Source organism: Lepidochelys olivacea, assembly GCF_965140295.1.
Source record: "Lepidochelys olivacea isolate rLepOli2 genome assembly, chromosome: 19".
Classification (NCBI taxonomy): Eukaryota; Metazoa; Chordata; order Testudines; family Cheloniidae; genus Lepidochelys; species Lepidochelys olivacea.
The window spans coordinates 6,009,314-6,031,483 of record NC_140429.1 but is presented as its reverse complement, the minus strand read 5'-3'; the positions used below and the strand labels follow the sequence as shown (position 1 = coordinate 6,031,483).

At 59.9% G+C, this 22,170-nt stretch overlaps 1 protein-coding gene across 5 annotated transcripts in view; it reads left to right on the top strand.

The window, feature by feature from the left end:
• ADGRB2 (adhesion G protein-coupled receptor B2) overlaps positions 1-22,170 on the top strand; it is a 101,010-nt gene that overhangs the window by 65,830 nt on the left and 13,010 nt on the right. For 3 of the 5 annotated variants that reach the window (XM_084652472.1, XM_084652469.1, XM_084652470.1), the window contains 15 exons: positions 174-368; positions 924-992; positions 1,916-2,024; positions 2,257-2,403; positions 3,107-3,182; positions 4,792-4,894; positions 5,485-5,528; positions 9,900-10,026; positions 12,426-12,529; positions 14,820-14,922; positions 18,075-18,225; positions 18,899-18,968; positions 19,207-19,273; positions 19,635-19,720; positions 20,642-20,740. In XM_084652472.1, the coding sequence (XP_084508598.1) occupies positions 174-368; positions 924-992; positions 1,916-2,024; positions 2,257-2,403; positions 3,107-3,182; positions 4,792-4,894; positions 5,485-5,528; positions 9,900-10,026; positions 12,426-12,529; positions 14,820-14,922; positions 18,075-18,225; positions 18,899-18,968; positions 19,207-19,273; positions 19,635-19,720; positions 20,642-20,740 (1,550 nt within the window). The remainder of the gene's footprint in view (positions 1-173; positions 369-923; positions 993-1,915; positions 2,025-2,256; positions 2,404-3,106; positions 3,183-4,791; positions 4,895-5,484; positions 5,529-9,899; positions 10,027-12,425; positions 12,530-14,819; positions 14,923-18,074; positions 18,226-18,898; positions 18,969-19,206; positions 19,274-19,634; positions 19,721-20,641; positions 20,741-22,170) is intronic. The other 2 variants (XM_084652473.1, XM_084652471.1) reach the window with 1 other exon arrangement.

Below are 22,170 nucleotides of genomic sequence, written 5' to 3'. Positions count from 1 at the left end.
GGGGGGTGGGGCATGGGTAACCACCCTGATGGCTCCTGTGGATGTCTGTGCTGTTCCCAGACAGAAATCCTGTCCGGCTGCTGCCTCAGGGTGGGTTGGGAGAGGGACCTGGGGAACCCCCTGCTGCTGGGTAATCTCCCCTCTCCCCCATCTCTGTCCCTCTGCATGGAAAGCTGCGGGAGCACCTGGCCAAGGGGCAGCGCATGCTGGCGGGCGAGGGCATGTCGCAGGTGGTGCGCAGCCTGCTGGAGCTGATGGCCCGCAGGACGTACTACAGCGGGGACCTGCTCTTCTCGGTGGAGATCCTGCGCAACGTCACCGACACCTTCAAGAGGGCCACCTACATCCCCTCCTCCGACGACGTGCAGGTACCGCCCGGCCAGCCCCTGCGAAGAGCCGGGGGCCCGGCCCAGGTCCCACGCGGGAGGCCGGGCCACCGTGGAAAGGCCAACGTGGGCTCTTTGCTGGCTGCCTTTCCCTGCCCTCTGTCTGGCATTGTTGTGGGGGGCTCACCCCTAGTGTCTTGGCATGACCCCTTTTGTGTCTGGCTCTGTGGTTTCTGTGCATTGGGGTGCCCCGTTCCCAGGCTGGCGCTGCCTGGCTGACAAGCAGCAGCCAAAGGTGGCCTGGATCCGAGCTGGTTTGGGGTGTAGATGCTCGGCATCCACCGGGAGGGTGGGGGGAGTTGGTGACCCTCGGCTGGGAGCAACCAAGGAGGGCCAGGAAGAATCCCAGCTGGAGCTGGGGGGTCCCGTCTGGGGGTGTGGGTGACAGGGCTGCCTGGACGTGCAGGTGCGGGTACTCTCAGGGCAGTGGAATTTCGAGGCTCCCGGACGTGCCCAGGGGAAGCCCCCTGTCCCATGCCCCCGTGCGTCGCAGAGCCACCCCCTCACGCCCCCTCTCCTCTCCTCCGCTCCCTGCAGCGTTTCTTCCAGGTGGTCAGCTACATGGTGGACTCGGAGAACAGAGACAAGTGGGAGGACGCCCAGCAGGTGAGCCGGCTGCTCAGGGACGGGCGCCAGCCGGCCAGGGAGGCAGGCGCTTGGCTGGCGCAGCACAACTGTGGCTGTGACAGGCTCTCAACAGAGCGGGGGGCGGCATGGTGCCAATGCTGCCAGCCTAGCTTGTGGGGCTGCCCTTCCAGTGCCCTGCCCAGGCTAGAGGGGCGAGGAGGAGCCCCCGTCAGCAGATGGCTTCAGCCCCGTCTACAGGGCACCTGGTCTGGGAGCTTTTCTGGGGCCTCGTCTACGGCTGTGGGAGGTATTGGGCTGGCGGCTGCCTGCGGGGAGGGGTCTCTGGCTTGAGGTGCCCTGGGGAGGTGGGGCAGGCTGAGGGGGAGCTGTGGGCATATCTATGCAGGGGGTCCAGGCTTTGGCGGGGAGGGGAAGCCCATGGGCCGGGGTCTCTGAATAGCTATACAGGGGGGGGGGGGAGGAGTAGGTTGGCTCTGCCAGTATCAACTTGGTGGCCCCGTGGAATTGGGGGAGCCCAGCTCCCTGCCTGTGGGTGGCTGGAGCCTCCTGGGCGGTCGGAGTGACCGGGGCGCGCTGGAGCTGTGGGGGGCAGTTTCTGGCATGGCTGAGGGGGAGGCGGCTCTGGATGAAAGGGCTGGGGCTGTTGCCTGGGCAGGGAACCCCCTCCCCACAGCACCCCCCCTTCCCTTAAAGCTAAGCATGGCCTGGATCAGCGCTAGCTCCTGTTCTCCTCCCTCCCCCACGCTCTGGGAAGTTGGGGTGTCCCTGCACATGATATGGGGGGGACCCTTTGGATGATTTGGGGGGGATGATTTGGGGGGACCCTTTGGAACCGTCCAGGTCCCATTCCCTGTCAGTGGGGGCAAGTGGCAAGGAGCTACCCTCCCTCCCCGCCATACCTGGGCCCCTGCGGTAGCCTCTCCCCCTCTCTGTGCCCGCAGGTGTCCCCCGGCTCCGTGCACCTCATGAAGGTGGTGGAAGATTTCATCCACCTGGTGGGGGATGCGCTGAAGGCCTTCCAGAGCTCCCTCGTGGTTACCGACAACCTGGGTGAGTGGCCAGGCTGGGGCGGGGCCTGGGGCTGCTTTATTCTGAGGGGGGCATGAGGCGTCCAGGCCAGTGCAGCGCTGGGCAGTGCAGCAGCAGAGAGGCTGGGAGCCTGGGGGCATGGAGGTGTCAGGAGGCCCGTGGGCAGGGGCACCGGGGCATCCTGAGCTTGGCCAATGTGCCCAGGCAGGCGGGAGCTGGAAGTGACCCTTTCTCCCTGTCCCCACCCTGGCAGTGATCAGCATCCAGAGAGAGCCCGTCTCGGCCGTCTCCAGTGACATCAACTTCCCCATGAAGGGGCGCCGGGGCATGAAGGACTGGGCCCGCCACTCGGAGGACAAGCTCTTCATCCCCAAGTCGGTGCTGAGCCTCTCCTCCTCTGGTAAGGCGGGGCCGGGGCCCCCGGGAGGAGAGCAGCAGGGGCTGCTATTTGTGCGTGTCTGTGTGTTTGTTCCCATGTGATTACGAGTGTGTAGGTTTGTGTGTGCACAGGGGTGAGGTCTGTGTTTGCATGCAGGTTTGCAAATGCGTATGTGTGTCTGCAGCCCCATGTTGCAGGTGTCCTTGTTCATGTGTGGGCCCTGGAAGAGAGGCAGGCTGGGTAGCCAAGTGCACCCTGGGACACAGACATGGCTGGACTGGCGTGTGCTGGGGCGGGAGCTGGGGACGGCTGCTAAAAGCCCTTCCCCTTACCAGCACTTCACTGCTGCAGGTCGGCACCGTTAACCCCCTTTTACAGGTGGAGAAAGAGAGGCATGGAGCCGTTCAGCAACGTACCCTAGCAAGTCACAGCAGGGAGGGAGTAGAACCCAGGAGTCCTGGCTTCCATTCCCCCACTGTAACCTCTTCCTCTGGATGGAGCCACCTCCAACTGCCGGAGGGCAGGGGAAGGGGCCTGTCTGCATTCCCAGGCCATGAGGAAGGGTGCACATTGGAAAAGGGGGGCACGTAACGACTTGCAGCCCTTTCCAGGAGGGCCAGCTGGGTCCCTGTCCCCAGGCTGGGGGCATGGGAGGAGCCGGACCCCAGGGACGGGTGCTGACCCCTGTTCACCATGGCTCTGTCCCCTTCCCGTCTCTCTGCAGAAATGGACGAGTCATCGTACTTCGTGATCGGGGCCATCCTGTACCGCACTCTGGGGCTCATCTTACCTCCTCCCAGGTGGGTGGGTGGCTGGGGCGTAGGGACAGTAACCAGGGCTTCCAAATGGGGCAGGGGATGGTGGGGTCCCGAGTCACTCGTTACCTTGAAATGGAGCCATGGGGGGTGAGACAAGGCTGGGCCCTGCAGGGGGGCGACCCACAGCCGTGGGCCCTGATCTGTGACCCCACTGGAATTATTGCTGCATGTCCTGAGAGTGTGTGGGGAGAGGGGCTAGGGGGAAGAATCGAGCCCTGAGCAGATCTAGTTCCTGGATTCAGGATCAAGTGCGGGTAAGGGAGAGGGTGGACCCTATTGGGGCTGGGGGAATCGGCTGGGGGAGGGTACAAGACAGCACAGATGGCGCCATATGTGGGCAGAGGCTTTGGTTCCTAGAGGAGGTGGGTGCTGGAGGTGCGAGGGGGCAGCAGATGAGAGCAGGCACCTGTCTGGGTTTCTGTAACTTAGCATCCCCAGGCAGTGCCTTCCCGCAGTCCATGTCTTAGCCTGCTGCTGTACAAGAGATGCAAGGCGGGGAGCCAGTGCCTCTCAAACAAGGGTTCCTTCAACCTGCCTCTGCTGTCAGTCGCCGAAAACAGGAAGGAGAAAGAGAGAGAAGCAGCAGGTTTGTGTGGGAAGGGGAAAATTCAGGACTGAAATGTGGGGCAGCCGAGAGGGCTGTATGCGTTCATGGGCACGTGCGTGTGTGTATATACACACGCACTTCACCCGTGCACAAACAAAACTGCACCTGTGCACACCCTCCACCCCTACCTACAGAAGAGGTGTGTGTATCCACACACACACACGCACAATCAAGGAGTCGTACATTCATACACAATGCCCAGCTACAAGGAAAACCAAACCCAGTGGTGTATATGCAGCAGCATGGTGAGTGGATTGGGAAACGTGCTTTAGAGGGCTGGGGTCCCGGAGCTTGACCTGTTTAGCCTAACCCCGAGAATGGGAATGGGCGACTCAGTCGCAGTCTGGAGGTACCTCCGCGGGGAGCCGAAATTTGATAATGGGCCCTTCAGTCTAGCAGACAAAGATCCAACAAGGTCCAATGGCTGGAAGCTGAAGTGAGACAAATTCCGGCTGGAAAGCAGTGAGGGTAATTAACGACTTACCCAGGCTGGTGGTGTATTCTCCATCCTTGGCAATTTTTAAATCAAGCTGGGAAGTTTTTCTAAAACGTACGGTCTAGATCAAACAGGAATTAAAGTCAGGGTAGTCCCATGGTCTGGGTTACGGCAGAGGTCAGGTCCCTTCACTACTTACCATTTATACATCCTGTGTGTAAGGAGACGACTTCAATAGCACAGATATCGGTGTGAGGTTTTTTTGTAGGAGTGGGTGGGTGAAATTCTGTGGCCTGCGTTGTGCAGGAGGTCAGACTGGATGATCATAATGGTCCCTCCTGACCTAAATATCTATGAGATGCACACTCAGATCATACAACGTGGTGTTGTCTGGACAAAGACAGTCCTGTAACGCTGTGTGCACACACGCTCACACACACACGCATGTGACCAACAGCAGGACGTGCCAGCCCCCAGAGAGCCCTGTCCTGACACCTGTACCGCCCTGCACTGTGTCCTGGCTCCAGCCCGTTCCCTTGTCTCCACAGGAGCCCCTTGGCCGTCACGTCCCGAGTGCTCACCGTGACCGTCCGCCCGCTGACCAAGCCCACGGAGCCCCTGATCTCAGTGGAGCTTTCCCACATGCTCAATGTAAGTGCTGTGCATTCCGAGGGGGGTCTCAGCCGGGAGAGAAATGTTCGCCCGTCGCCCACCCCTGCATGCCCTGCTATTGAGGGCACCCGCTCCACCCACAGCCTTCCCGCTGTCCCAGTCCTGTGTGCCCGCCCCTCCTCTCAGCCGTGCAAGTGCTCTGCCATCCAGACCCATACCACCGGCTATTCTGGTCCTCAGTGCCCCTCAGTCCCCACCCACAGAGGCTGGCTTGACCTTGGGCGAGTGGGGCGCAGGCCGGAGCTGCTGCCGCTTGCCCTAGCTGGGGCCTGCGGAGGAAGTCTCCATGGCCACGTGTTACCAGTCTGCCTGGCTTCAATGCTGCTGTGACACCAGACGCCGCGGCCCCTGCTGGTGCCCTCCCTTGTGCCACTCTCTAGGGGCCCGTGCTGTGGCGGGCAGGTAGTCATGAGGCTAGCGGGGGCAGCAGGCCCTGCTCAGATCGGAGAGCGCCTCCCGCCCGCCATGGCCGGAGCCAGAGAGGGGCAGGTGAGAGTGGGGGCGGGGAGAGAAGGGGCATCCCTGTCCCAGCCCCGGGTCTCTGCTAACCCAGCTCTGTCTGTCTGCAGGGCACCTCGCACCCACAGTGCGTCACCTGGGACTACTCCAAAGCGTGAGTGCAGCTCTGGGCCTGGCCTGTCTCTCGGGGGGCTCCCTGGATGGCGGCGGGGTCTCGAAGGGTCTCTCCAGCCCCTGGCAGGCCCTTGCACCAGGACCTGAGCCTGGTCCCCTGCAGGGTCAGGAGCTGGTACCCACCTGCCTTTCCTGGGTAGCTGAGGGCTCGGTGCCGGAGGCCGGGCTCTCTGCAGGGTGTTCACTACACACCGTCCTCCCACCGCAGAACGCGGGAGATGGACGCACGTCCGGGTTGGTGAGAGCCAGCCACCTCCCCTCCCTGCAGTGTCAGCCGGGCCGCGCGCAATCGACAGGAAACGGCGGGTGACGTGGAGAGGGCAGGCTCCCCGCTCCCCTGCTGCTGCAAACCTTCCCCGACCCCCCTACGCCACACGCTGCCAGGGCCCCCAGGCGCCCCACAGGCACTGCCCACCCACCTTGGCTGCTGAGCCCCGTACAGAGAGGCAGGTTGACTGGACAGGACCAGGGACTGTGTGAGGGGGGTCGTGGGTGAGCCAGGCGAGCCTGTGGTTTCTTGGCAGGAGGAGAGGAGGATGAGAAGGGGACCCCCACGCTTGGAGGGTTAACGGGGTGTAAATACCTCCGCTGCTCTGGTGCCTTCCCCACTGCAACCTCATTGGCGTTTGGGGATGTCAGGGTTCCCTCCCCACTCTGAACTCTGGGGTACAGATATGGGGACCCACATGAAAGACCCTCTAAGCTTATTTCTACCAGCTTAGGTTAAAAACTTCCCCAAGGCACAAATCCTGTCTTGTCCTTGGATGGGTACTGCCACCACCACCAAGTAAGTTAGACAAAGATTCAGGAAAAGGACCACTTGGAATTCCTGTTTCCCTAAAATATCCCCCCAAACCCCTTCACCCCCTTTCCTGGGGAGGCTTGAAAATAATCTACCAACCAAATACGTAAACCAGGTGAGCACAGACCAGACCCTTGGGTTTTTAGGACACTAAAAACCCCAATCAGATTCTTAAAAAGAGAACATTATTATAAAGAAAAAAAGTAAAAGAAGCACCTTTGCAAAATCAGGATGGAAGGTACCTTTACAAGGTAATCAGATTCAAAACACAGAGGATTCCCCTCTAGGCAAAACTTTAAGGTTACAAAAAACAGTGATAACCCTCCCTCTAGCACAGGGAAAATTCACAAGCTAAAACAAAAGATACTCTAACGCATTTCCTTGCTATTACTTACTATTTCTGTAAGTTTAGATGTATCATTCAGTAGGAGTTAGATTACTTGCTTGGTCTCTCTCTTTGTCTCTGGAGAGAACTCAAAGAAGAACCTTCCCCCACAAATTTGAAAGTATCTTCTCCCCTTATTGGTCCTTTTGGTCAGGTGCCAACCAGGTTATCTGAGCTTCTTCACCCTTTACAAGTAAAGGAGGGATTTTATGCTACCCTTAGCTGTAGGTTTATGACAGGAGGGGACTGGCCATTGGCTGGAGGGAGCCAGTGAGCCAGATGTGGGGGGCCCTGTGTGGTGCTGTCCGCTCCCCCGAGCTGAAACTTCCCCTGTTATCCCGGGCAGAGCCCTGAGCAAAGCTCCCCATCTTGTTATCCTTGGTGCCCGGGTTATTATACAGCAAGGCGAGATCAAACGGGCTCCTCTCCCTGTCCTGGCTGGGCAGTCACGTCCGCATTTAAAGGGCGAGGAGACTGGAACAAGGCCAAGCCCCCTGTGGCCATGGGTTAATTTTGCTAACACCAGTATTGATTAGCACCCGCTTGCAGCCGGAGATTGGTGCCTGCAGCTTGCCAGACGCAGTTTGTTAGCAATGGGCTGGAGCAGAGAGCCAGGGCCGGGCGGCGCTAGGAGGGAGAGCGATAAAGTGGGGCAGATTGCCGTGGCATGGGGGAGACGGGGAGGGGGAGCCAGCGGCCTCCATTGGTCCTGGCCGTGCACTCTGATGGCAGTGCTGCCTGAGCTGGGGGCCAGTGGGGCCGTACCAAGGGGGGGGGAGTTGCTCCTGGCCTTAGCACCTCGTTATTGTCTGTCCCTGAGGGGAGTTCGGTGGCCTGCGTGGCAGGGGGTCGGGCGGGATGATCCCGGGGGTCCCTTCTGGCCCTCGCTAACTCTGGATCTAGCCAAGCGCAGCCTCCCGGCCCTGCAGCCTCCCTTCGGGTTGCCAGAGCAACCTCGCTGCAACGCTGTCAGCCTTGGCAAGCCGCAGCAGCCACGGCTCGCGCTCCATCGCAGGGAGCAGGTATCGCTGGCATCTCTGAAGTGATGGGCCGGCACCTTCGCTAGTGAACACCCAGGAAGGGCTCTCTAATGCCCGGAGTGGGTAGTTGCCAACCCCTTGATGTGGCGGGGGGCTGGGCAGTCAGTGGGGCAGGAACCTTGGCACCAGCTCAGAAGGGGCACCAAGGCCCAGAACCTGCCCTAGCTGCAGGGAGATCCCACAGCTCCGGCTGCCTGCAGTCCCTTCCGGTAGCAGTAATGAGGGGCCCATTGCTGCAGGCTTCCAGGCCGGGATGCCTGCCTGGAGGAGGGTAAAATCTTCCCCAGCCATAGCCATGGTAGCGCTTGGCGCCCGGGTGCCTCTTAAATCAGCAGCCCTGGGTAGCTCTGAATTCAGCTCCCCCAGCCCTGAACCCCCCCGTTACTGCATGGCAGTGCTGTGTACTCTGCGAGGGGCAGTGGGGCCCAGGGCCTGTCCATGATGCCTGCTGTCACAGAGGCTGGTCCCCAGAGGAGCTGGGCACCCGGCATGCCAGTAGAAGCCAACGGGCACTGCAGGCACCTGGCACCTCTGCAAACGCCAGCCGTGGGTTCTGGGCTGTAAATGCTCATCCCTGTTAGGGAATGGGGTGCAGCCATTGGGACAGGGGGAGCCTGGGGGCTCCAGCCCTGGGCACCGGTGGCGTTGGGCTCACGGTGCCCCTCACTGCTGGTTTCGCACGCCCAGATGCAGGGCTTCGCACACCCGCCCGACACATGGGCCCGCGGGCCCTTGGTGTCCTGTGTTTCAAAGTTGATGCTATCGCACATTTCTGCCGGGGCACCAGGGCACGTCCCGGTCAGCAGGAGACCCTGTGGAATGGCCCCTCCCGGCAGAGTAGGGTTTGCAGGAAGGTGGGTACGTTCAAAATGAATCCGCCAGAAACAGCCCCCCCTCCCGGCAATCGCACCAGCGCTCCTGAGCCCGTGACTGGCACCGGCAACACACGCAGGGCAGGAACATGGGTAGGGCGGGCAGGCTCCTAGACCCAGACAGCGGGGAAAGGGCCTGGTACAGCTGGCTCCATTCCCTCCCATTTCCTTTCCAAACAGCAGAGCAAGTGCAGGGGGCGGGGGAGAGAGGGAGCCGAAGTGGGGGTGAAGAGGCATCTCCCAGCTGGCTGCATCGGTGGCTGGCTGACTCAGCACAGGGTGCCCCACCCACTTCAGTTAATGCCGGGAGCCCCCAGCCCGCGGGGGGGACAGTGCCGGCTCTGCCGTTGGTTAAAGTAACCAGAACGGGCGAGCGTTGCTCAGGCCACAGTTGGGATTTCCAGGGGTGAACTCCAGGCTGATCGGGGGCGGAGGGGTGTCCCCAGCTGGCTGGGAGTGGCAGCTTTGCATACCTTTGTGCGCACACCTCTGACCTTGCACGCAGCCAGCCACGTGTCTGTGAGCCCGTGCGTGCAGGGAATCGTGCCCTGTATCACACGCGTGCGCAGCCTCGCAGGTGTGCTCTTCCGTGTGCAGTTGCCCACACACAGGCTGTAATGCCTTGTTGCACGGGTGCTCCCCCTCCTGGGCGGCGTCACTCAGGGCTCAGGTGCCTGGATCCTGGCCTGGCTCATTTAATTCCCCTCTGTTCTCGTTAGCTTTCAATACATGTGGGTTGAACAAAAAAAAGCCCAAAGCCAGGTGGGGTATGGAAGAGCCCAGGGGTAAGAGCTGGCTCTGACCCCTGGCTGGCCTCCATCCACCCTTCCTGGGACAGGGCTCCCCTCCCTTCCTCGCTGGAGTTTAACCCCCGACCCCAGCCAGCAACCTGAGCCTTCAGATTAAATCAGACCTGTGTGCAGTGTTCAGCTCCCCCAGGGATCATCATCTGGGGGGTGGGGAAGAGCGGGAGGAGGATGGAGCTGAGCTGGCTTTCGTCAGCGCAGCCCTGGGCAAGGAGGGGGGAAGGGCAGGGTTTTGCCCCAGCATCTGGGTCACGAGCGAAAGCAGCCGCCCAGACAGTGCCCTGGTGCCGCTCAGACAAAACCCCCCCGCAGGACCCAATGCGGCCGTCGGGTGGGCAGCGCCAGCAAAGGGTTAAGTCGGCACAGGAGCCGAGGGGCTGGGGGCGCTCTGTGTGTTTGATCATTTTAAATCACTCTCTCTCCTGCTCTCCCATTCCATTAATCAGGGATGCTGGCTCTGGAAACTGGGACACTGAGAGCTGCCAAACGCTGGAGACCCTCCCGGCTCACACCAAATGCCTGTGTAGCCACCTGTCCACCTACGCCGTGCTTGCCCAGCTGCCCAAGGACCTGGTAGGTGACGCCAGCCCAGCGCCCTCAAATTTCCCTTCTTGTCTTTGGCTGGCGCGGGGCCTGGGCTGAACGGGAACCGGCAGCCAGAGCCGGGTGGGATTGCAGGGTCGGGAACGCCAGCTGGGTTGTGTGCGGAGGGGGGTCTGATCGTAGGGGGTGGTCCCGAAGCGTCGCAGGGACAGTGCCATGCTGGGAGGTGGGACCCAGCGCGGATCTCTGGGGCTCTGTAACAATAACCCCTCCCTGCTTGGAGAGTGCGGCTGGGATGTGCACAAACTCCACCAGCCATCCCCACCCCAGTGGGAGGATGGTGGTGGCTTTTTGATGCTGGAGTGGGGAGGAGGGGGCGGTGCTGTCTGCCAGGGCCTGCGGGAGGCTCTGGGGAGAGCTGATGCTCTGGCTGGAGATGGGATAAGATGGGGGGTCCCCCGTTGCTCATGACAGGCTGGAATCGTGCGTGAGGGAAGAGCTTGGGAAGGGGACAGCTGCTGCTTGTGCTGGGCCCCCCGGGATGCCCCCTGTGCCATCCCGCTGCCTCTTCTCCGCTGAGCCTTTCCTGTTCCCTTCTCTCCCGCTGCTGTTCTCACATTCCCCGGCTCTGGCTCTCTCCCTGCGCCAGGAGCTGGTGGAGAATCTGGGCCTGGGCTCGGTGCTCCTCGCAGGCCCCTGCCTGCCGCTTTATCCCATGCTGAGAGCAATGGGCCCAAGCTGGGTGGCACCCAGGAACCCACTGGGGGCAGGTGGGGGTGGCACCAACAAAGGGCACCTGCTGCGGCTCAGCCTCCCCCCAGGGTTGTGGGTGCAGGGGCTGGGAGAGGGGTGCATTCTGGCCCTGTCTTCTCCTAGGGTAATGGGCAAATGGTAGTGGGGGCAGGGCGTTTTGGCCCTGTTGTCTCCTGGGGTTATGGGTACGGGGGGCAGGAGGGCAGAGTAGGGCATTTTGGCCTTGAACTCCCCTAGGGTTGTGGATAAAGGGTAGAGGGCAGGGCATTGTGTCCCTGTTCTCCCGGGGTTATGGGTACGGGGGTGGGGGCTGGGCATTGTGTCTCTGTCCTCCCCCAGGATTATGGGTATGCGGGAGGTGGGGGGCATTTTGGCCCAAACTCCTCTGGGGTTATGGGTACAGGGTGGGGAGACAGGGCATTGTGTCCCTGTCTTCCCCTGGGGCTATGGGTACAGGGTGGGGGATACTTTATGGGTCCCGGTCCTGTGGCAGTGGTGGGTCTGGATCAGCCCACCACTGTTGGGCCGTGCTTCTGCTCCGATGGCTTTGCTAGCCCTAGAGCCAGGTGCTGTCTCTCAGTCTGAGGCCCCGAACGTTGGACTCTCTCCTTTGCCTTGCCGGCTGAGCGTGAGCCCTGGCACAGAGGTGCGAGCCCAGGGGCGGGACAGGACACCGGGGCACTGGAATTCACACCAAGGGGCATTGCCCTGTCGCTGCGGAGAGGCCGGCGGTGGTGAGGGCCATAGCGAGAGGGGGGCCAGCTATGCTGAAGGGGTCCCATGCCCAGCTGCGTGGAGGTTTCCCATCATGCAAAGCCCAGCCTCCCCCCACCCCCCCATGAATAGATCCCCTTGGCACAGGGGCAGCTGTGCAGAGAGTGGGGAAGTGCCCCACTCTTCCCCCCCCCCACTCCTCTGGTCTCCCCTCGGAGCCCGCACTGCAGCGTGTGGTGAGATCAGAGCTCTGCACCAGTCACAGGCAGGCTGCCTGGTGGGATTTATAAGGCTCATTAGCAGGTCTTCCAGGCGGTAACGTGTGAGGAGGGGAGCGGTGGGTGGGAGGGGATGTGAACTGAGCCATCTTGCCTCATGTCTGGGAGGCCTGCTCCCCACTCTAGCGCTCACAGACGGGGCGGTCTTCCCCCCCGAAGCTGAGCGCCACCCAGCTCCCTGCGGCCGCTCTGGGCCATTGGTATTCTGGGAGCGTGCCCGGTTGGCAGGGCGATGGAGAGGTGCCCCCAGGAACGCACCTGGGCAGCCCAGAGGCTGCGGTGAAGCCCCCCTCCCCGAAGCCCCAGCGTGCGGGAAGCCGGTGGGCCCCTGGGGCTGGGGAGCGGTGGGCAGAGAGGCCTGGTGCCGTAGGCCTTGGGCTCTGCCCCATTCACTGCGGGAGGAGCTTTTCAGGTGTGTGATGGGCACATTGGGCTTTCCCGGGGTTGGGGTGGGGAGGGAGCAGCCTCCGGGACCCCAGGGACACTGGCTGTGCGCGAGTGATACAGCCCTGGGGCAGCGCGGACCCTGTGGCAGCAACGAACCCATCCTTCCCCCCCGTGCTGGGCAGCTCCATCCCCTGTTCCTCAGGGGCGCTCCCTCCTTCCAGCCTCTGAGCCTGGCTCCGGCGGGACGCCTCCCCCTCCCCGTTTTCAGCACCTCTCTCCCTCTCTCCTCCCGGGCAGGCCATGGACCCCTCAGGCACTCCCTCCGTCCCGCTCATGATCGGCTGCGCTGTCTCCTGTATGGCCCTGCTGACCCTGCTGGTGATCTATGCCACCTTCTGGAGGTAGGTCGGCCCCATCCCCGGACCCTTCTCCCTCTGTTCTTCCGCACCAGCCCAGAGGCCGGGGCATTGCCAGCAGGAGGGGACAGCCGCTGGGTGGCTGGGGGGAATGGTTGACAGATTTTTGTTTGGTGGAAGCCGGCTGGGCTGGGGGCACTGAAGCAGTGTCAGTCTCCGAGCTTGTGTCAAGGTTTTCTACAGTGGCCGAGTCAGCTATAACCTGCCGGGACGTCGAGCCGAGCATCGCCCCAGGCATCCTGGGGGAGACGGTCAAATCGGCCGAGGGGCCAGATCAAGTGGAAAGGAGATGGGCAATAATAGAGAGAACGTCATGGTGCCCTATGAACGGGGGGCCCGTCCTTGCCCCGTTGGCTCCCAAGGGACTGAGCAGAAACAGAACAAGGCCCAGAGATGGGTGCCAGCAAGGACCAGGGCAGTGCTCCTCGAGCAGGGCCCTGCACAGCGGGCGCGGTGGGGGAGAGGCCACGTTGGCAGGAAGGATGCAACGGGAGGGGAAGAGGTGAGGGTTGGGCAGCCGGGAAGCGTGTGCCGAGAGAGCAGAGGGAGGAAGAGACATCGGGAGTAGGGGGTGGGGAGGGAAAGAGCACTAGCTTAGCCACTGCGTGATTGAATCTATTGTTCCAGGAAAAGAACAAAGCTCTTAGCACATGAAAGACAATGGTGGGCATGGTAGTGCCCTGCTAGAACGGCTATTCTATCACAAGCACGAGGCACAGACAGGAGGGCTCTGCAAGGCCTGATCCTGCCTCACTTGCATCAGTGCCGCTCAGCGGAGTCACTCCCGATTTACACCAGCAAGAGGGACAGCAGAATCAGGCCCTCCCTTGCTGCCGAGGCATGAAAAGGTCTGAGATCCCCAGGCTGTACCATCGGAGATGCGGGGGGAGGGTCCACCCGAGGAGAGAGTCAGAGGGCCGTTAATGTACAGTGGCACCTAACAACCTCGGGCAGGGTTCGGGGCCCCATTGTGCTAGGAGCTGTACAGGCATGAGGCTTTCAGTGCTGATGCTGTTCACTACAACGGGAACCAGGAGTCCAAATCCCTTCGTCAGTTTTGCAAGCTCCACCTAGGACAGGTTAGCTCCCAATCCTGCAGTCCCTTCCACACACACACACCCCTGCTAGGGAATGCGATGGGGCCACCTAGGTGCACAAGGAAGCATGCACGGAAGTGTCTGCAGGAGGAGCACCTCGGTCTGCGAAGGAGGAGAGGAAGAGACGGTTAGGGTGGAGGTTTATCAACAAACGACGCCTGCCACAGAGAAGAGCTGTGGGGCTCGCTGCTCTGTCCTGGAATTGAAAGTAAAAGGGCTCAGACACATCTGAAATGGGGGGGAAGAGGAACTGGTTTCTTCCCCTTGTGATGGATCCTTCACCTGTGGGACTCTCTGCTGCTGGATGCTATTAAGTCAAAGAGCTGAAATTAGTATTTAACGTTTTTACATCTCAGTTCAGGGAAATTTTATCGGCTGCTTCCCTAAATCGCCTCTGAGCTGTGTTGGTGGGCACCCTCACATGGCTGCCACGTTCTGCTTCAGAAGGGGCTGTAGTTCCGCCAGAGGTGAAGCCGTCCCTGTGTCCCTAAGGGTACGTCTACACTGCAAAGTGAAGTTGTGATGGTAGCGAGGGTAGGCATACCCATGTTCGCTTTAATCTAGCTAGCATGGATATGAGTAGCAGGGTAGATGTTGTGGCACAGGCTGGCAACTAGAGCACAAGCCCGGCAGGGACCCTAGGTACCAGCTAGATTAAAGCTGGCACAGGTATGCCTACCTGGGCTGGAGTCATACCTTCGCTTTGCAGCAGAGACCTACCCTCACATACCTCGCAGGGATGTGGGAAGGCCTAATTGGTTCACGTTTGTGTAGCATGGTGTGTTCCCGAGGTGCCGTGGAAGTGCAGGTGTTTCATCCCAGCCTGGGTATTTGTTAAATGAATGGGGTAGCCCCTGGAGTCACACTCCCTAGGATAAAATAAACTCTCCATCCTCATGCTTCAGGACATAAACTGATCCCCAGTGGGGGTGGGGTGGTCAGGACGGAGTCCCCTGCCTGCCAACACACTCCATGCACTATGTGAAGGTCCGTGCTGCCCTCTAACGTATCTCCATTGGCCGCTGTTGGAGACGGGCTACCAGACTGATTAGGCCATTAGTCTATTGCGCATCTCCTGCATTCTCCACCTTAGGTCTAGAGAGAAACCAGGCCAGAATGTTTGCAAGGGGCCCAGCCCCAGGATCCCTTCAACCTGCCTCCCTCTGCCCTCCCTGCAGGTTCATCAAATCGGAGCGCTCCATCATCCTGCTGAATTTCTGCGTCTCCATCCTGGCTTCCAATGTGCTGATCCTGGTGGGCCAGTCCCATATGCTCAGTAAGGTGAGAGTCTGGCCTAGGGCTTCCTTGGCTTCTGCCCCATTACAGCTGCCAAGGGGCGTTGCCCGGCTGGGCACCTGGTGAGGGCACGCCGTGTTCCTTGCAAAGGGCAAGGGGAGTGGGAGAGAGACAGGCACCTGGTGGACGTTTCCCTGGGGCCTTGCAGCCGGAGAGCTGCGGGCAGAGCAGCTTGGAATGGCAGGATGTGGCCTTTAAATCGATGCATCCTGCTGAACAGTCCCCTGTTCTGAATTGCTTTGCAGCATGCACCTGCATCCTAGTGTGTGTCCCAGCACTGTGTGTTGGCCCTGCCTGCAGTAAGGAAGGACTGTGTGCTGAAACATTTGTGTGCTGATGGTCACAGCAAGATACCATCTCTGTGGCGTGGCTTGGGCCCCAGGACCGCGCGTTCTCTCCCCGGATTCCCTCGCTGGCTGGAGAGGCAGATGGGATTTGGATTAAGTCAGTGTGGGATTGACATCTCATGGAGGCTTTGTCACATCCAGTGGATTTCACACTGGGCAAACCCAGCCTAGGTGCCAGGGGATTAACCCCTCAAATGCTGAGCTTATGCTGTCTCTCAGAGAGGGTTGGATTTGCTGGTCTTGTGGATGATTCCCTGGTTTGGGACTCAGAGGAACTGGTTTTTGTCCCCAGTTCTGCCATTGGTTTGCTGTGGGATCTTGGCTGAATCTCTGCCCTTCTTTGTGCTGCAGTTTCCCCAAACGGGGATAATCCTTCCCTGCACAAGGGGTGTGAGGATAAATCCATGAGGGTCTCAGACACTGCAGCGATGGGGACCAGAGAGCAGCCCCTGGTCTCTACACAAAGGGTGGACTGCCACAGTGATGGGGCACAGTGCTCCCTTATTGCCGAATGCTCGGGTGTGTGTTTACAGTGTATATCACCAAAGAGGTGGCCCACAGGGATTAGGAATGCACCATCCACTCCCCCCGTAAACACAATGCCCATCCAGGACTGGGATCTAGCTGCAGCAGGACCCCTGTTGCACCCCAGATCTCACACCAAAGAGACGCTTGTAGCCAGTCCTGTAATAAACTAGCTAAAGATTTATGAGCTAGGAAAAGGAAACCAGAGACGCAGTGACAAGGTTAAACAGACACACAAATGAGTTACAATCTTAAGTTTCAAAAGGCAATAAAAGCTTCTATCATGAGCATGTTCTACATGGCCCTTAGGGCTAACCCAGGCTGAGTCCCTGGGGATCTCTTGCGTGTGCCTAGAAACATTTGGCCCCCAGATTCCAAGCAGCACAGAGAGACCAAGTTCCTTTTGTTTGGGGTTTTTATCCCCCTCCTGCCGTGTGCCCTGAGCTGCAAACTCCGCCGATGGGAGGAATCACATGGCTCATCTTCCTGGGGAGGAGAAGGAGAGCAGGGCAACAAATCTCTTTTGCGAAAAGAACAGGAGGACTTGTGGCACCTTAGAGACGAACAAATTTATTAGAGCATAAACTTTTGTGAGCTACAGCTCACTGCATCGGATGCATAGAATGGAACATATAATAAGATATATAGATATATAGATAAGTTGGAAGTTACCATACAAACTGTGAGAGGCTAATTAGTTAAGATGAGCTATTATCAGCAGGAGGGAAAAAAAACTTTTGTAGTGATAATCAAGACGGCCCAGTTAGACAGTTGACAAGAAGGTGCGAGGATACTTAGCTTAAGGAAATAAGAACAGGAGGACTTGTGGCACCTTAGAGACTAATCAATTTATTTGAGCATCAGCTTTCGTGAGCTACAGCTCACTTAGTCTCTAAGGTGCCACAAGTCCTCCTTTTTGCGAATACAGACTAACACGGCTGCTCCTCTGAAACCTGCCATTACTTAAGGAAATAGATTCAATATGTCCACATATTTATTCAAGCTTCAGAGGGGTCGCCGTGTTAGTCTGGATCTGTAAAAGCGGCAAAGAGACCTGTGGCACCCTATACACTAACAGACGTACTGGAGCATGAGCTTTCGTGGGTGAATCCCCACTTCAAGTGGGGATTCACCCACGAAAGCTCGTGCACCAATGCGTCTGTTAGTCTATAAGGTGACTAACAAATTTGTTAGTCTCTAAGGTGCCACAAGTCCTCCTTTTCTTTTTACGGATACAGACTAACAGGGCTGCTACTCTGAAATGGGTCATTTCACGTATTGAGTCTATTTCTTTAAGCTAAGTATCCTCACACCTTCTTGTCAACTGTCTAACTGGGCCGTCTTGATTATCACTACAAAAGTTTTTTTTTGCCTCCTGCTGATAATAGCTCATCTTAACTAATTAGCCTCTCACAGTTTGTATGGTAACCTCCAACTTATCTGTATGTATATCTATATATATCTTACTATATGTTCCATTCTGTGCATCCGATGAAGTGAGCTGTAACTCACGAAAGCTTATGCTCAAATAAATTTGTTAGTCTCTAAGGTGCCACGAGTACTCCTGTTCTTTTTGTGGATACAGACTAACATGGCTGCTACTCTGAAATCTCGTTTGTTCTCTTGTGGAGGGTAGGCAGGGAAATTCCAGGTGCACCATCCCCCAGTGGTCCGTCTGGTATCCATGGACCTTTCCTTTTGGGAAGACTGGCCTAATTAATGTCACACTAATTAATGTCTCTCTCCTGTCTGGTGATTTACACAGTCTCAGAGTCTCAGAATACAACCACTGAGATATTACTGTACCGTATGGGATACGGATGTTATAAGTGGGGTTAATTCAGGCAGCGACTCACAAGCTTTCTTCCAATCTCATACCTGTTGGAGCCGTGCTAACACACAGGTGAGCCAGACGGAGTCCAGCTCTGGAGCTGTCAGTGTTCGACGTGGGAACCTTGCCAGGAGCTGGCACCTGGTCTGCCAGCGTCACACCTGTTACCAGGGATTTGAGTGCCCGATGCATCCAAGCCATGAGAGCACTGGGCTGAGCTCCCCTCTGGCTTACACCGCTCCTACTCATTGGGTTCAGTGGAGTTGTTCCTGATTTACGCCATCTAATTCAGGGGGAATCCAGCCCATTATTAACAATGCCAGGGAGTGTGGGGAGCCCGAGCGCTCTACTCGGGCCAGATCCCGAGAGGCGCCAAGCACCCCACACCTCCATGCGGTGTGCCTGTGTTGATTGCCATCTCTCTCTCCTTGCAGGGCGTCTGCACCATGACAGCCGCATTTCTGCATTTCTTCTTCCTCTCGTCCTTCTGCTGGGTGCTGACCGAGGCCTGGCAGTCCTACCTGGCTGTGATCGGCAGGATCCGTACACGCCTGGTCAGGAAGCGCTTCCTATGCCTGGGATGGGGTAAGGGGCCTCGCTCGCTTTCCCCGCGAGCAGCGGGTCCTGCTTAGGGAAGGGGCGGGGTCTAGTGGTCAGAACTTGCATGCATGAGTTAATGGTGGTCACACTCAGACCCCGCCTTGGGGTGAGCTAAGGACGATCACTCCCATTTCACAGGTGGGGAAACTGAGGCACGGAGCAGGGCAGTGACTTGCCCAAGGTCACGCAGCAAATCCAGTGGCAGAGCTGGGAATAGAAGCCAGGAGTCCCTGCTCTGACCCTCACCCCAGCCCCTGAGCCGTGCGATGAGCCCCGCTCTCATCAGGGCAGATTGAACCCAGAGGCGCCGTGGGTCGCTGCGCTGTTTCACGTCTAGATGTGCTGGAGCTGAACATCCCAGCCCCCCATCGCTGCTGGGTGGCTTGGGGTCCCCTGCTGGTGCATCAGTCACTGCATGCTCTGTCTGCTCTCCAGCTGCTGCCCTGGGTCTATAGACACAGGCAGGGGCAGATCTTCCCCCGGCTCTGCTCCCAGCAGCTCTTACTGTTCAGGGGGGCAGTAGGGCAGTTGTTCGCCACGGGGGCGGGATGCTGCACTGGTGTCAGTGGGGAGGAAATGGAGGGTAGTGGTGTCAGTGGGGCAGGTGGGTGCTGAGCCCCTCTGCAGATCTTGGCCATTGTCTCCTCTCCCTCCCCAGGTTTGCCAGCCCTGGTGGTTGCAGTCTCTGTCGGCTTCACTCGGACCAAAGGCTACGGAACAGCAAGCTAGTGAGTGTTGGAATGAGCCCGGCTGGGGGTGCACAGTGGGCTGGGGCCGCAGGGGCTCCCCGGCTCTGCGCTGCGAGGGACACCAGACTTGGCAAGAGCTGGGGGCTGCGGGGCGGGGCGAGGAGCCAGGCTCCCTGGTAGGAGATGGGCCATGGTCAGTGTGGGGAGGCAGGGAGTGGACGGGGCGGCATAGGGAGGGGATTCCATCTCCCCTAATGGCGCTGTGTTCCCGCTGTAGCTGCTGGCTCTCCCTGGAAGGCGGGTTGCTCTATGCCTTCGTCGGCCCCGCTGCTGTCATCGTGCTGGTAGGTGTTTGCCCTTTGGGAGCACGTCTTTGGCTGAAGAAAAGAGCCAACCCCTGTCTCTTGCCGTCTCCCCCTCGGGCCCTGGCGCCCCCCAGCCCCAGGGAGCCCCTCCCCTTCGCACCCCACGACCCTGTTTCTCCTCCCCTGACCCCAGCCCGTTCCCAGCCCAGACCCTGCCGCTGAGCTCTCCCCACAATCTCTCTGAACTCTCCCATGATCCTCACAAAGCTCAGTCCCTCCCTTCCCCTGGGGTGGGGGCAGAGCAGGAGGGGAGGGCGCTGCCCAGTGCTGGGTCCCCTGTGTGGGGTCACCACCCTGCCCCTCACCTGGGCTCTGTCTCTGTCTCTCCCTCCGCATCCAGGTGAACATGCTCATTGGGATCATTGTCTTCAACAAGCTCATGTCTCGGGACGGCATTTCAGATAAGTCCAAAAAGCAGCGGGCCGGGTAAGTGCCCTCCAGGGCTGCCCCCGGGTGGGGCGGGCGAGCGGGAGGGCACACACAGGCAGGTAATACCCTCTGCCCCTTGGAGGCCCAGGTGCAGTCAGGAGGAGCGGGGGCAGTGGCAGACAGTCCATGTCCCGTTTGCTCTGGGAGGCTGGAGGCTCAGGGTGTTAAGAGCCCCCCTCCTTACCCTGGCTGTGTCAGTGCGCCCCCTGGTTGCACCTGGGCTCGGCTCCAGCCATTCACAAGTGAAGTGAAGTCTGCCCAGTCCTCAGCAGGCTCCCAGCTCACATAGCTAAGCGGGGTGGGTGGGTGGAGTGTGGATTTCCAGGAGCTGCCCTTCACCCCCAGCTCCAGCGACATGCCATCCCCACCCTACAGATGAGCCCTCCTCCGATCTAAGAGAGACACGCAAGCCACCCATCAGCACCCTCTCCCCCAGCCCCGCCCCGCCCAGGAGGCTTAGCTGGAGGCCTGGGGAGACAGAATGGGGGGTGGCACTGAGCTGACTGCCGCAGCAAGTGGGCAGTGTTTGCCCCGTTGTCTGTTACCCAGACGTGCCCACGGCTCCTGCCCAGGCCCTGCACCCGTTACCAGCGGGTAGCCAGATTGCTGAACCTCTCCCCCACGGGGGAGGGGCGGGGAGCGCTTGGGCGGGGGCATGCCCGTCGTATAGGGAAAGAGGGGATCCTACTGCAGAGCCCCCCAGCGAGCGCTGCCAGCCCCGTGCTTGTCGCTAACCATCCAGCGTGCCGGCCTGCAACTAACAATTTCTCTCTCTCTCTCTCTTTCTCTCTCTGTTTTTCCCATTTGCTTGGTGTATGTGTCCGTCCGTCCCCTCCCGCCTGCCTCGTGCCCTCGCTTCCCGCCCCTCCCTGCCCCCTGGCCGGCGCATGGCTCTCCCGTGGGGGGTGGGGCGCTCAGCTGGAAGCAGCCCGCCTGCGGCCGCCTGCTGCTGAAATGCACCAAATGCGGCGTGGTGTCCAGCACCGCCCTGACCTCCGCCACCGCCAGCAGCGCCATGTTAGTCTCTCGCTGGCTCCTCTCTGTGCTCGCTCGCGCTGCCGCGTGTGTGGCCACGCTGCCCGTGACCTGGGGGCGCAGCATTCTCCCGCTGGCCGGGGCGCGGGGGGACGGCAGGGAGGGGGCGTTGCCTGGTGGGCGCTCAGCCGTTTCACTGCCGCCCCGGGGCTGGAGAATGCCGTGTGCTCGGGGCTGCCCCGGGGCCTGCGTTGGCTGGCCTGGGGCTGTGTGGGTGTGTGCATGCAGGTCCTTCGTGGGGCGGGGCTCGTCCCCCCTCCCTCCCTGGGCAGGGGTGGGAATGGGGGAACGGGGGCTTTGCAGCCATGACCAGCCAGATCTCCAGGCTGGGTTGTTTTGTGTTCTGTATGTTGGGACCTTGCAGGGCTTCTAAGGGGGTGGGGTCCCAGACCCAGGGGAGGGCGCGGATTGTGGGGGAAAGGGGATCAGTGATGGGGAAGAGGGGACGAGGAGATGAGCAGGGGAGGGGAGTCGGGACCAGCTGGGGGTGAGTGGAAGAGGGCAGCCAGTGTGGGAAGGTAGCAAAGAGCTAAAAAGCTCCGGGGGATTGATACGTCCCCTGTCCTTGCTGCAGGGAGCCTGTACCTCATGTGGTGGTGTAACATGGGGCTCAGGAGTGGGGGGCTAGGTCAAGTTCCTTTTCCATGGCTCAGGGGGACTGGCAGTGCCTTACAGAGCCGTTCCCCTCTCCACCACTGGTTTGAATCCTGCCCATGGCAGCAGTGATGAAAAGACGGTCCGTTTCTGGCGGTTGGTGGGTCACAGTCCAGAGGCCGAGTGGTTCCTGCCACCAGAATCCCCAGGGCAATCACAACAGAGAGGTGGCTGAGGACATGTCCCGTGGGGGCCTGGCTGCCCTCTGAGGGAGGGCAGCATGTGTGGAAACCAGGGAAGCTGAGTCCAGTCTCCGGCGCTGTCTGGGCTGTGCTGGGATGCGGGCTGGTTCCGGCCACCCCAGCAGGAGGGGACCCTCGCTCCCCATGACCGGAGGCCGAACCCAGCAGCTGATGAGAATGTTCCCAGCCAGGCCCCGGGGCAGGGCTGCCGGTGCCAGAACCCCTTACACTGGGACGCTGGTGGTGGGGTTGCTGACAGCAGCCAGAGACCCTGGGGAGCGACACGGCCACGCTGAACGGGCCTTACGTTGTTGGGGAAATTCCCCAAAAGCACAATGTAAAAAATCCTTTTTTTAAAGATCGAAGTCCTTGTGCTTGGGCAGAGAATGCAGGAATGGGAAGGTTCAGGCTCTCAAACCTACATTGCACCCACATGTGCCCCCATACACCTCCCATAGCCCCCCGCACTCCCGCATGCATCATGCACCCCGCAGCCCCCACACACTCCCCCAGATCTCGCTCCCCGCACACACACGTTGTTCTAACCCATGCGTCACCCTCCCACATTGGGCTCTG